Here is a 14614-nt window from a genome sequence, read left to right as displayed (position 1 = left end):
AGAGAGAGAGAGAGAGAGAGAGAGAGAGAGAGAGAGAGAGAGAGAGAGAGAGAGAGAGAGAAATGTTTAAATGTGGATTAAAGTGGAAGCTAGTGGTAGCTCTGCCAGAGAATGAATCCATTGGAGACAACACTAACAGAGAAGGTGACAATAATTACATTTGTCTGGCAAATGATAAAAATAGGTACTATATTTTCTTAAAGAGAAAAATAATGCAGGAAATGTTTTTATATGTGCACTATACACCATTTCAAAAATTTCCCACGAGAACCAACAGTGTTACCCCTTGTTCCAAATCCTACACTACATACTGCTAAGGTTGCCCAATTTCACAGATTGAGTTTGGAGAAGTGTTTCCTCTACCTAACATGACTGCAAACAGCTGCTTCCTGACCTTCTGCTCGCCTCTTCTACAGATATTGATCCTGAGAGAAGTTCAAGCTCAAAAACAGATCAGCCCTCCTCCTGCCAAGTGCTACCTCAGAATCTGCTTCCTGGAGAACCAACCCATCTGCCCATGCACGCACACATGCCTCCATCTACCTACTCATCCAGCAACCTGCAACTGGGTTGGTTGGGGCACATAGGTGTTGTGGGGATGGGTGATACTCATGATAAAAGAGGCAGTCCTAACCTTTTGGAAGCTCACAAATACAATAGACCAGTATAGGAACAATCACAAAATACAGAATATTGTGGCCAGTGCTAAGGAAGAATACAAAAGAGACAGGGATGTAATCCCAGGAAAGGGAGGTCCTGATGCATTTTGGCTAGCAATATCTCTAACCTGCTTTCCCCGTGCAATGTCAAACCCTAGAGGACAGAACGGACTGTGTTATCGCTTTTTACAATTCCTCATAATTTCTAACGGAGTCCAGGGCAGTGGAGAAATTGCCAGACATAGCAAACAAAGCAGAAGACAACACACCTGGCAGTTCTACTTTGTAGGCTAGGCTTCTGCCCCTGGCCTGGCCATCAGTGTCGAGTTCCCAGGAAGTTCCTCCAGATGCTCATATGTCTATATTTAAAACTATATCCACAGAATCTGAGAATATGAAGAAACAGAAGACAAGTTTCTGATCATCAAACAGCTACAGTGCAGCATGTGGGCAGGACAGAAACCAGTTCAAGCTTCACAAACAGGAACAAGGAAAAGAACTTGACTAATAGCCAAACGGTGCAGTGTGCCCAGGCCATTCCTGCCTTCAGTTAGCCAGTTCATCACCATCAATCCGTCAGCAAAGAAGATGCAACAGCTTCCACTGTTAACCTAGCAGTGGGACTCAGCAGACCCATAGAACTCACAAAACAAACTTACAGAGTCTAAGAGTTTACCTCAGAGCCAGAGAAGAAAAGATCATTAAACAGAACATCACTGTGCCTGAAGGGACACGGTTCTGAGAACCTTAGTGCGGTCTGGGACTCAAGCCCCAGCGTTTCTCTGCCTCCAGAGCAGCGTTGCTCAGCCCGCTCTGCTCTGATTCTGGCTCCATACTCGCTACTGTCTCCCTTCCTTTTCCTTTCCTGGCTTTGGTGCAATCTGTAACTAGCTTCTGCTGCTGTCTCTGAAATGTCCTTTGCACCCTTCTTCTGGCCTGCATTCATGCACCGCCTCTCCAGTGTTGTGGTCACACCCTGAAAGCAGGGGCTCTCAGTCTCAGTAATCTCTGCATTTCTTTGTCTCAGCACAATGTGGTTTCTGGCGATGGTTTTCTGTTGGTCATGTCTGTCCAACAATCATGGGGCGCCCCTTTCTCAAGTCTTAAAGACCTTCTTATCGTTAACCTGCCCTATATTGACTTTCCTATTTCCCGAGAACTCCCAGCCTTCCAGCAGCCTTCCTGCTTACCTGTCCCTCTGCTCAAACTATCTCGCTTCTGAGTGTCTGACTCCTCTTGGTATCCACTGCATCTACCTATTATTGCTTGATGAACCAAGCTTAGGATCCAAGGAAACAGGAAAGGCAGCAATCAGGGCCTACCATTTCTTTTCTCTAGCAGCAACCACCTCACACACAGACTCCATCACCCAGAAATGCTTTTCTGCAGCACCTCCTCTGCTTGACTTTCCTGAACCAGGAGTTACTGGTTCAAGAAGGTCTTTTGCCTTCAGCTGAGTAGACAGACTCTCTTGGTCTTCCAAGTCAGAAAGGAAAAAAAAATGATTTAACTGATGCTAATCCCCCGTTGCTTCTTAAGAATGATTCTCATGCACTTTAGAATTAATATATCAAGCCCTAGGATTTCCAAGAGGTGAATGATAGATTTGCCAAATGGAAGACTGCCAAGTTGAGTCTCTGGAGTGAACCCAGTGTTCCATAAACTCTGTTGCTTTCCTAATCACAGAAGGAGCCATAAAATGACAGAAAGGGAAGAGAGATAGCAGAATGACATAGAAACATCAGCTTTTGCCTCCTGAACGGGGAAAAAAAGAGGAAGATTTCTACAAATACCACCCCAAACCTCTCCTCCAGAGCCCTCCCCAGCCTGAGCCTTTTAAAGCAGGAAAAAGCATGGAAACTGCCCCGCTCCTTGCCAACAGGTGAGCATCATGGGTAAGTTGAAGTGGGACATGAGCATCTCCTCCCTCCTGGACAGCGGGAAGAGGTTTAGGAGTGGGAGTAGCACTGGGAGGAGAATGCCACTTCTTTTCCACTTGGAGTAGCACATCACAGGGAGCCCCCATTGTCACATTAGCAGGAGGCCTGGCTAAGGTGTCCTGTGTCTCCTAGAGCCTCCGAGAACATGGGGGAAGCAGGAGGCTGCAATTCCCCACTTCTTGATGAGGTTAAAGGTCAATGAAGTTGAGAAGAGATGTAAACTGAGATTTACTCCAAGCATTCCCAGGTAAGCTGAAAGGGAGACAACCAAAAAATCTCACCAACTAATCAGTGTAATCATGACAAATATATTGGCTTCTTATACACGCCTTGCAATTTTTACTCTACAAAGCCCTAGGATCTGTTGTTTAGTAAGATTCCTAAAGATAACCCAGGTTATACTTCTAGAGATTTCAGGTGATGAATAACAGCTTCTATTTACTGAAATGACCAAGAACACGTTCCACGTGTTATTTACTTGATCTTTGTAGTGCTGTGGTTAAAAAGTGAAGTTACTAAGGTCTTCCTCAGCCTAGAATTTATTTCTTAACCTTATAAAGGTACATTGTGTGTACAGATGAGGTGGCAGTCTTTACAACTCAACTGGTTACCAAGTAAGCGAGTGTGCCTTGCTCAGGAGTACTCACTCCAATTGCTTTCTCTCAGTTACAGACTCATTTACCTGGAGGAGGTATAGGTATGGCAAAGAATGCAGCTTTCTTGTGAGGACAGAGGACAGCCTCTATGGATAAATGCCTGCCATTTAGATTGTCTCTGGATCTGCAACAACAGCTTTCTTTTGACAGGATGCAAACAGAGCAAGATGGAGAGACAAGACGGCACTAATTCTGAAGCTTTGTCACTAAGGGGAACACTTTCAGACTGAAAATAATGAGTGAGACTAAATGCCATTTAGCATAATGGCTCATGACATTAAAATAAATGTTCAAGTCGTGAGAATAAAGCACACAGGAAAGAAGGAATAACTGCAGACAACAGTAAGGTGCAAACAAGCGTGACAGCTTGTGAGCACTGGCTGCCCTGCTCTTCCAGGCACATCTGACCTGAGTGACAGTGTGTGCTGTGAGCTGTGCGGCTCACACAGACTGTCAGTCACTTGGACAGGCAGTGACATTCAGAACTGAAGCAGGCTGGGGGGTGGGCACACTGGGATGTATGTGTATGTATTCCTTCTCTCCTCTTCCCTCTAAGTACTAAGAACCCTGGAGCTTCTCCTGCACTCATCTCCCTTTAAGGACTCTCATTACCTTCCTCCCCTGTCCCACAACTTCCAAGCTTCCACCTACAGAATAAGTTGGTGGGTGGTTACAATGTAACTGAGATTTCTAAAGTGTCAGTGACAATGTGTCTGGTGTCGTCTACCCCAAGCTCTGGAGATATACTTGGATACACATTGATAGCTACTAGAAACACCTATTGGGTAACATGGTTAAAGAAGATCCAAAGCCACCTGTGAAGCAAAATCACAGAAGCACAGAAGCATACAAAAGGATAGTGCTTATGGACAGCGTCTGCATCCACACACTACACTAAGCAGAAGTCCCTTGCACCGCTATGGGAATCCTCACACAGGCACCTCCCTTGCCGCCTACCTTACCCCTGGAAGCCAGCCCACTCACTCTAAGTGAGGACCATAGCCACCTGCAGCTGGGAGAAGTAAGTCCCAGGGCCCACAGCAGGGAATCTGGACCTCTGCAAAACGAAGATTAAAAAGTAAGTAAAAAAAAACAAACAACAACAACCATTTGGCGAGATGCTCTCCTACCCTGATTCTTGAATGTGCGTTCCCTACACCAGCATCTAGTCTAGTAGACCTTCCATCAATTGTCCCCACTGTTGGCACTCCGCTGTGCCTTAGGGAAGTGTGAGGACCTGACTGTGTACAGGCTTGTGCTAGGAGACTCCTTGCAAACAGTCACGATCTGTTTGGCAAGCAAACTTTCCAGTACTGGGTGCACAGAACTATGATTGTATACAGAAAGTGAGTGGTCCTGGACCCTGGACCCCAGGGAGGGGCCTGGGGGCGAAGCCCGCTGGTGGAGTTGCGATGATTATGGAGGAAAATGGACCTAGGATTGTGGGCAGCTTCCTCCTGTTGCTCAGTACTGGGGAGAGGCAGAGAAGAACATTCGTTTCTCTAAATAAGTATCCTCCTATCCTATAGCTTCCATTCCTATTGATTATAGAAAGTCGGTGGCACTTCTTAAAGGGGAAGATCGGCTCTGCATGTCACTTTGGGAGCCCTCATGGGGGCCCTCCTCCTGCTAGCTATGCCACAGGGATGGGTTATCACTTCTACACTGGCTTGCCCAGCAGTCTCAGAACCTCAGACATAAGCCCAGCAAGGATCCCTGATCTACCCACGAGTCTTTCCTTCCCACCGACTCTGAAGCATGGTCTCACCGCCCCAGGATGGCAGACTAGGCAACACATGGGAAGTTACTTCAGTTCGGTTTCCACTGAAAATTACAAGACGCAGATATCTCAAGCTCTCCTCTCCCCCACCCCCACCTTGCAGGGAGCCCCAAGGCCTCCGCTGGAGACCCTGCCACTGTGGGATCCATGGGGAAAATGTCCCTCCTGTCTCTCCGACGCATTTAAGTGCCGTAGGGTGGGAGGATGCCCCCAAACCAGTCCCCAGTCTCCCAGCATGGAAGGATTCGGGCTGCTGGGGACCGGCCTTCTGTCCCACAGCTCCAAGAAATACTCTGATTTTCTGCGCTGGCCTCCCCTCCTCTCCAATCCCAGCCCTCCCGGCAGGGTTGGCCCCCTCGCTACCTGCAGCAGTCCCGGGTTCGCCCTCGCTCTGCTCTCCAGAATCTGAATCCATACTGTGGGCTGCCGCCCGCGCATCCACCGCCGCCCGCCTGCGGGGCGCTCCCGGCTCGGGTGGACGCGGCACACTCGGTATGGGCTGCAAAGAGTCTGGAGCCCGGGCGGTGCAAAGTGGGCAGTGTGTGGCCAGACACTAGGGCCAGGGGGCGGCTCCGAAGAGGCCAAGCCTGCTCCAGTGGCCCGCCCGCCGCCCGCCAGTGCCTGCACGCGAGGGTAGAGCCCGGGGGGGGGGGGAGGAGAGGGGGGGACTGGGGCTGGTGGCTGGTGGCGGGGTAGGGTATGAGGGAGGGAGAGGAGGAGTGTCCAGTACTCCAGGCTGGGATTAAGTAGCCCGGGCTCCTCTATACCCGGGGAGCCCTGGACTGGGAGCCTGGTGAGGTGGTGCCGGCCTTGGAAGTCAGGACTCCTTTCTTTGGGCGTGGCAAAGTTTGCAAGATTGTCTAAGTGAAAATGCACCTCTCTGCCCACTAAAAAAGGTGGATTGTTAGGTTTAAGGTTGTGAGGCTGCACGAGTTTTAGTTCAACTTCACCACTTCTAAGAAGCCTTGAGCGAAATCTGTGTGTCTGTTGCCTCGCGTAGAGAGGGGAACGAATAGTCTTGTAGGAATTTTGTGGGAAGTATGACGCCGGTTCTCTGGTGAGGGAACAAGCAGGCAGCCTGTCGCCTGGTGAGGAAGTAAACAGCTAGTCAGGTAGAGATAACTCCCGCAGATCATGCTTCTCGGCGTGGGCGTGGCTTGTGGAGCTGGTTCTGAGAGCTGGGTGAGCTCCCAGCCTGATTTGGCCTGGAAGGCTGGACCCGCCCTGCCAATCAAGCTGCTGAGCCAAGTTTTGTCTCCAGCTCAAGAGGCATGAATTGGTTTTTAAAACGTTTTCTTTTCTGGGGAGATGGCTTAGTGGGTAAGAACGTTTGGTACTCGAGCATGGAGGAACTGAATTTAAAAGCCCTGCATAGCCCCCACAGGTGCCTGTAAACCCAACGGAGGGCAGCCACAGAATTTCTGGGACTTGCTGGCTGTCAGCTTAGGTTCAATGAGCGGTCCTACCTGAAGGGAGTGAGGAGGACACCTGATGTCCTCCTCTGGCCTGGGAGCTGGAGAGGAACCGTTTCTTGCTGATGGGACTAAATGCAAAGTACTAAACGTTCTCAACATCCCTTTTCACTTTCTTTTTTACAAAAGCAATTTATTAACTAACCAAGCGGCCACGCCAGGAAGAAGCACCTAGCAGGAAAGTGGCTGCTCTTGATTTCTGAGTATACATGGGCTTTCACTGTGTTCCTCTATTATAGGCTTTAAATTTCACATAGCAGCAAGCCTGCTTCTCATGACTGACTATAAACTTCCCACAGCAATTGCAAACAACTGACCTGAGAGAAAATAAATCAGGAAGAGAATGCCCACTTAAAGGCGTTAGATTCCCATGCATTCCCTGAGCACTGATTTTGTCTGAACTAAGACCCAGAGATACATTAGGTTGAACCATTTGAAATTGCATTTTGAAGATTGGAAACATAGTTGAAATTTGGCTATTGTATAGACTCAACCTATTGTTAACCCCATTTCACAAAGCCAGAATCTGGGTTTCAGGTCAGTAAGTACATGAGAGAGGACTGATATCAAGGTTTCCTGGAATGGACAATTGCTACTTACTGCTGTAGTCCAGTATTACAGGCACGCTTTGGCTTCTCATATAGATGTAGACTTCACAGAACACTATTAAAGCTCGACTTTATGTTCTAGGAGAAAGTTTTCTGGAAGACCAAATTCATTGGCTTTGGTGATAAAAGTCTTATCTGAGGAAATGCTTTAAAAAAAGAAAAAGAAATAAAGCCCCTATATAAAATGTGTGTTCTTGGGCAAATGGCCAACCTCTCTGTCTCCTCCTGTGTTAGCATCTCCTTCACAGTCCTCTGTGAGAGAGTAAAAGTAGTGAGTATGGAAGCAAATTGCCCAAAGCTGGCACATTGCTAATGTTTGATAAAGAAAAAAAAATCCTTTGATCTAATGGTTCTCATTTAGAAACCAATAGATAAAAATAAAACCCTATTTAATAAAAATAAAAAGAAATGAGAATGCAAAATTGGGTGCAAGTTAATGCTCAGTAAAGAAGCAACTGGGTCCTTTAAAATGTCTGCTGAATTCAAGCTGATGGCTCACGCCCACAGTCAGCACTGGGAGGCTGAGCCAAGACTGCCAGGCACTAGTTCAAGGTCAGCCTGGGCTGCATAATGAGTTCCAGGTCAAACTGTCCTGCAGGGTAAGACTCTGCCTCAAAAAAAAAAAAAAAAAAAAAAAAAACAAAAAAAAACAAAAAAAAAAAAAGCTTTGCTGTAGCCATGTAGCCACTTCACAGAGGAAAATGACAATGATGATGTCACATGACAGAGTACATTGGACATTGGGCTGAAAGGCGTTCAGGATGGGTAGTATGTGGCTTACTGTGGCTTAATGTGCCCGGCATGTTTAAGATGCCGAATCAGTCACTAAACCATAGATATCTCTCTCTCTCTCTCTATCTCTCTCTCTCTCCTCCCCCCACACACCTAGCATCTCTAAATACCTAATCTAAATTCAACAGCAGGAATTTAAGTTGTTTTTTGTGCCTAGACTTTGTTTTCTTGCACTTGGCAGGTATGTTTTTATTTATCTGTGTAAGTTTTATGGACAGCTGATTTATGAACATTATGTGGATGCAATCAGTGTCTCTACTGGCTGGTTTTGTGTCAACGTGACACAAGCTGGAGTTATCACAGAGAAAGGTGCTTCAGTTGAGAAAATGCCTCCATGAGATCCAGCTGTAAGTCACTTTCTCAGTTAGTGATCAAGCGGGGAGGGCCCATTGTGGGTGGTGCCATCCTTGGGCTGGTAGTCTTGGGTTCTATAAGAAAGCAAGCTGAGCAAGCCAGGGGAAGCAAGCCAGTAAGTAACATCCCTCCATGGCCTTTGCATCAGCTCCTACCTCCTGACCTGCTTGAGTTCCAGTCCTGACTACTTTTAGTGATGAACAGCAATGTGGAAATGTAAGCTGAATAAACCCTTACCTCCCCTACTTACTTCTTGGTCATGATGTTTGTGCAGGAATGGAAACCCTAAGACAATGTCTAACAGCAAAAAGAACCAAACAAAACAAAACAACAACAACAACAACAACAAAACCCACCAGAAACCTTCTTATGCTGAGATCAACAGAAAAGTCCAAGAACACATATTCTCAAAACACATATGTACATCCATCCCCAGACCTCTTCTGAATACCAGCTTGTGTGAGCTCAGAGGTAAGTGTTCATGGGTGCAGAGAAGGAAGAACCAATCAAAGTGTCTTGAGAAGTCCACCAGATGAGTCTTTGTGTAGCAATCCCTATTTGGTTAGTTCCCAGCCTCATATTTCTGCATAATGAGACAGATGTAGAATGAGATTGTGTATGTGCAGTTAAACAATGGAAGAGAGTGAGCCAAACTAAATAACATCTCCATTCTAGTTTCCTACGGAATGCAATCTGTTGTCACGGACAAGACAAAGGGAACTGATTGCAGGCATAGGCGTTTAAAGAGAAATGTTAATAGAATGTACATTATCTGTGCCTCCAGATGGGAAACCTCGTGTTAGAGAAGGAAGCCCGTAAAACACTATCTCGTAACCATCACCCCATGAAGACAGTGAAGTCTAAGGTGAGTCCTCTTTTACAAATCTATCCTGGCACTTTTTTTCTTTAAAAAAAATGTTTGGGAACTGAAAGGGGAAGTAGGTTTTAGCAGAGCCTTTGTGTATTTTTAGAAAACTAGCATCATTCTGTAGATTTGAGTCTAGAGTCAGAGCATCACAGCCACCTTCTCACTGTTTCCACTACATCCTTGGAGCCTGGCAGCTCTTACCACACAGGAGTGTCTAACTTCCATTGGCCGTTTTGTTTTTTTTTGCTTAACTTCAGCAAACCACATTCTTAAGTTTTTATAGAAGTTGCCTATCTGCTGGGGAAAGTACATCTATCTGTAAGGTGTCAAAAACAGAAAATAAAATAGGTTCATTTCTGTTAAGGAAATAATATTCTTTTAGCCTGAGCCAGGGCTATGACTCATTTGCCTGTCTCCTCTTGTGGGATGGAAAGGGAGTGTCTGCAAACCTCTTGACAGCAGAAGGGAGGGAGGCTTTGAGGAAGGTGGTTTGTAATACTGTGACTGCAGATTCAAGTGTGCTTTTCTCTGGACTGAGGTGGCCTTGACCCAGAAGATGAGGGGCTGTTCAAGACAGCCTCATTACTAATAACTTATCTCAAGGTAGACATAGAGACAGCTTCTGCCAGAACCATCATGGCTCCATAGGAGCTGTTGCTGTAAGGTAGTTCAGTGTTGAACTACCAGGACAAGGGGCTGGAAAACAGCCTTGAAAGAAGGGAGGGGCTTTTCACATTTCTTTTTTTCTAGCAAAAATAAGATTTTTATGATTCCCACCTCTTCTTTCAAATGCAGTGCACTCTATAGAAAATGGGAAAATAATAAATACAAAGGAGGAAGATAAAAAAAATCCATGAATAATTCTACTAGTTGTAGTCACTGCTGATGCACTGTGATGCTGATCTTAGTTGTCACCTTAACACACATGAGAAAAAGGAACCTCCATTGAAGATTTGCCTCAGTCTGATCGCCCGTGGGCATGTCTGGGGAGAATGTTCTTGACTGCTAACTTTCCTGCTCAGGATTGTTACCATCCCTGGGCAAGTGGGCAAGAGGGCAAGGGCTGTGTATGATTGGTAGCTGAACTTGAGCCTGAGAGAAATCAGGTAAGCTGAGTTCCTCCCTGCTTTAGGTCTCAGCCCTGTGAAGTTCCAGCCATGACTACAAGACGAGGTAAACCCTTTCCTCCCACGTTGCTTTCAGTTGTGGTGTTTCTCACAGTGACCGAAAGCAAACTAGAATGTGTGTCCTTTGAAACTTCCCCTTTATCGTCTGTACACCATTCTGCTTTTGTAGGCTCTTATTTTTGTTTGTTTTGTTTTAGCTGGTTGAAGCCTTGGGGTGAGTGAGAGCAGGGCAATGAGTATCAAGGGCACTCTTCCCAGCCCTCTATCCCTGAACCTCGGCTTTCTGATGGCAGCTGTGTCCTATCATGTGACCTCAGTATCTAGGCTGCCATCAGAGCATCTCCTGTTTTATGTCCATCCAGCTCGGAGTGCCAATGGCTGCCTGCTGCAATAAGTGTTCAGATTGCCTCGCTAGCTCTGTTTGACCTCTCCACTCTTCTGTTACCCGTGTAGCTAGTTCCATAAATTCCTTTCTTTACCTTCTCTGAAAGTAGATGAAATGATGTCCTACTTTGGCTTCATTAGGACCTAGACATAGGAATCATGTTTCCTGGAGAGTCTCAGGCAGAGCTATTGTGGGAGCCTGGAGTTCCAGATCTTTAGGATTCCTTTGGAATTATGTTAGGATTTCTCACTTCAAACACTAATACAGAAGTGGAAAAATCTTCTTATAGCCAAGAACATCACATTTATTTTCATTAAGACATTATTATCTGGGGCTGGAATCATGTATTGCTCTTACAGAGGATCTAAATTGGGTCTTCCACATACATACCAGTTGAAGCAGAGGAGAAATTGCATGTCCAAGGGCTTGGAGTGGCAGGTGAGATTGGAACTCAGAATTCCTGAGGTTTTCTAGACCAGAACTCTTCTTCTGAAATTGGCATTTCCTCCCTGGATCCGCCTTCAGCTCTCGTTCTCCATGGTTTATGTTAATCATCCCTCTGATCTCTGGGAAGGAAAACTGAATGCCCTAAATTTCCCTTTTAATTTTATTATAATTATATGACAAATAATGCTTACTTGCTAATTACTATACAGAACAAATGTTGCTTGCCAAGTGTTGAGTGGAACCTTTTATTCTTCTCTTCAAAAAAATTTATCCTTAGGAAAGCTAAATACGTGTTCCAATCTGGAAGGCTTCATTTATGTAAGTCTCTGATTTCATAATGTCTATGTTGAATCTAGGGGTGGAGAAACGAAAAGAGGGTGCTCAAGGCCACTCAGTCCACCTCATCGCTTTAGATAAGAAGACACGTGTCTAAAATTATAAAGTGCCTTGCACAGTTAGGGGCAGGTGATACTAGAACCCAGGTCACTGACCTGGTTTAAGGTACACCATCATATTATCGTTCTTCTTTGTAGCCCTTCTACCTGCTTGCATTACTATTGCCGTTTAGCTGATATCACAAACCCTTTCTCCAATACTGATCTTTGCCCTTATTTCACTTCAGCTGCCTGTTTCCAAAAGTTGGAGTTAACCAAAACCTCTTTTTAATTTCCTTCTCTCTTCCTCCTTTCCTTCTCTCTTTCCCAAGTTTTTGAACTGTTGAGTCTTGTCTTCGGTCTAACCAGCACTTTCTTTCCCAAGTCTTCCTTTGGCATTGTCCTTTCATTGATCCCTCCCTTCTGATTCAAAGCCAATTTGTCTGGTTGAAGCCATGAATACTTCTACTGGAGGAACCATCTAAGCCCTGGGTCTGATATCTGGTAGCCATAAACCTTTGATCATTGTGAGAAAGTGCACATGTTAACGTTATAACCTTTTAGCAGGCCCCTTGAGAATATCCCTATCATTGCCTGGTTTCTTGGGTGCTGGTGTGAACATCTTCACACCTCAAACACTACAGCAAATGTGGGAAATTCTTCTTCAGTCAAGAATATCACATTTGTTTTCATTATGACATATTATCATGGGCTGGAGAGATGAGTTAGGAGTTAAGTGCATGGACTTAACATATGAATTTGTTTCCCAGCATTCATTATCTGGTGACTCACAACCTCCTGTAACTCCAGCTCCAAGGAAACTGATGCCTTTCTCTGGCATACACAGGCATCTACAGCCTCCCCCCCACCCCCTTTTTCCCTCCCTCCACACACGGGGGTGTGGGGAGAGAGAGAGAGAGAGAGAGAGAGAGAGAGAGAGTTCAAAATATGTATCAATACAGGTTTTCAGTACTTCAGTAATTTGTTCCTTTGGCTGTTAGTATCAATCTTAGCTTGGTTTTAGATCTTTGCCAAATTTGTGTTATGTAGACGTTTACAAGTGGTTGAATTTATTAAAGCTTTTTCAGGATAGCATTGTATAATACAATATCTGAGTCACAGTGGCAATGTTCAAGTACACTAGCCCTCCCCCAGAGCAAAACTTATTGACACCATAGTTCCAGTTGGCTTGTGTTCTTCTTGCCTTCCAAATTATGTTCCTTTCTTCAGTGTGGATTTTGTCTCAGGCACATACTTGTTGAGAAATTAGGAACTCAGTTCATTTTCCACATTCCTGTAATTCATACTTTAATTCCCCTTGATAAATGTGATTGAATACAGTGATCAAATATTAAAATTTCATTCAGAAAATAAGTGTACAGGACACCTACTTTCTCCCTTCATACAGTGGTGTTTCAGCAAGAGTTATCAAGAAGGGGGATTACTGACATAAAAAAAAGGAGTGCTTTAAAAACCCAAGAGCACAATCTGTCGTCTTCTTCTCCCCTTGTGTGAAGGGTAGGGTCAGTACAATGCAGACTTTCAGCTTCTGCTCTGAGCAATCTGCTTTTCTAAAGTTCTCATTGTGACCAAAGGCTCTGAGTTCCCAGACTCGTGGCCATAAGCTTTGTTTTCTCACTTTTGTATTATTCCTATATTAGCACTCAATGTCCTGTTGAATTCTAACTGTAAGTCTTCCATGGGTCTCTAAATTTTACTTTTTCTTTCCTCCAACACCTTATAGCTCTTGACCCTGACTTTTAAAAGATGAATTCTTGCATGTTACCCTAACTGGATTAAAATAATTCTCCCATCTCTTGAGTGATGGGGACCACAGGCACAAACAACACCAAGGTGTGCCATCCCTCTCTCCACCCATATCACCGTCACCAGCCTCCTTCTAGCCCACAAACATCAAATTAAAGCCTAGGCTTCTAACTTTTCATGAACTGGATATAGTTCAAGGGCTGCCTGTCTGTCCTAGACCTCTTCAGATGCCAGTTCTGAGGACCACATTCTCTACATGATCCTGAGTCAGTTTTGATCAAGTGCCCTTCCACTAGACAACAAGGAAGGGGATAATCTTGTTTCTTACCCAGAATGCTTTGTGCCCTGAGTCCTTATATATTCTCTGATCTGAAGTTCCAAGTCTGGTTCTGCAAGCAGAGAGCCATATGCCAGCATATGACAATGAGTTATGTTTGATTCAGTTTCACCACTTTCATTTGTGTGTCTCTCTTGGAAACTCAGACCTACCTATACCTGGATACTTTAGAGTTCTGGCCATTTTCAATGACCTGAAATAACAGAAAGAAGTCAGTATAAACTTCTGGAGAACTTGCCTGACTTAAGCTACCATTTAGTGTCCTTTCACCTTATTTAAAAAATTATTTTGGTTGGCTTTTTTGGGAGGGATTCCCAATGGACTATTGTTTCTTTGCAAAATGTATTGCAACTATAGCCAAGAATCCAAGGGAAATCAGGAAGAAAAGGTCCTAAGCTACTTGAAAATGTCATTGGTAAGCCTCTTAAGATCACACTTATTGTTTAGTTTTCTTTCTTTACTCCCAAACTCTGTTAGGCATAAGAACAAGAGGGAGCAGTGGGGCACCAGAGCTGGATATAATAATCCCTTTCCATGCCCACATGGCCTATAACTCATCTTCCTGAACCCTTGATGATCTTCTTCTTACTGAAGGAAACTTCAGGCTTCTGGAAGTAGAAGTGAAAGTAGAACCCTTGAAGAATAGTGGGAAGGACGGGGAACAAGCCTGTGTCCTCCTTCAGTGAGGACCAGCTCTACACAGTCTTATAAAGGTCCAGGGAAACAATCTCCAGATGCCCTCAAAGAACAGGGCCTCCAATTACAACATCAGAGGTTACTGCTCTCCTCTTTTCTGGCCCATGGCAGCCTGCACTGGAATGTACTGGAACATGCTGAAACATACTGGGATGTATTGGGGCATACTGTGGCATACTGTAATGTACTAGGAAATACTGAAGCATACTGAGATATACTGGAACATACTGGGACATACTGTGGCATACTGGGATGTACTGGAGCATACTGGGACCTACTGGAATTAACTCTCAAGAAAACATCTTATCAGGTCTTTATTTCATGGCCTGTTTCTGACAAAGCCTATCCTAAC

General features: G+C 45.0%; 1 protein-coding gene across 1 annotated transcript in view; it reads right to left on the bottom strand.

Moving 5' to 3' along the window:
- Tnfaip8l3 (TNF alpha induced protein 8 like 3) overlaps positions 1–5585 on the bottom strand; it is a 45243-nt gene extending 39658 nt beyond the window's left edge. Inside the window, exon 1 of the mRNA XM_028783631.1 lies at positions 5399–5585. Within this exon, the coding sequence (XP_028639464.1) occupies positions 5399–5450 (52 nt within the window). The 5' untranslated portion in view covers positions 5451–5585. The remainder of the gene's footprint in view (positions 1–5398) is intronic.
- Positions 5586–14614: the final 9029 nt, after the last annotated feature.

The sequence above is a fragment of the Grammomys surdaster genome, unplaced genomic scaffold, assembly GCF_004785775.1.
Source record: "Grammomys surdaster isolate TR1022 unplaced genomic scaffold, NIH_TR_1.0 1162, whole genome shotgun sequence".
Classification (NCBI taxonomy): domain Eukaryota; kingdom Metazoa; phylum Chordata; class Mammalia; order Rodentia; family Muridae; genus Grammomys; species Grammomys surdaster.
Note: the sequence above shows the minus strand (reverse complement) of the source record. Positions and strands in the feature narration are given on the sequence as shown.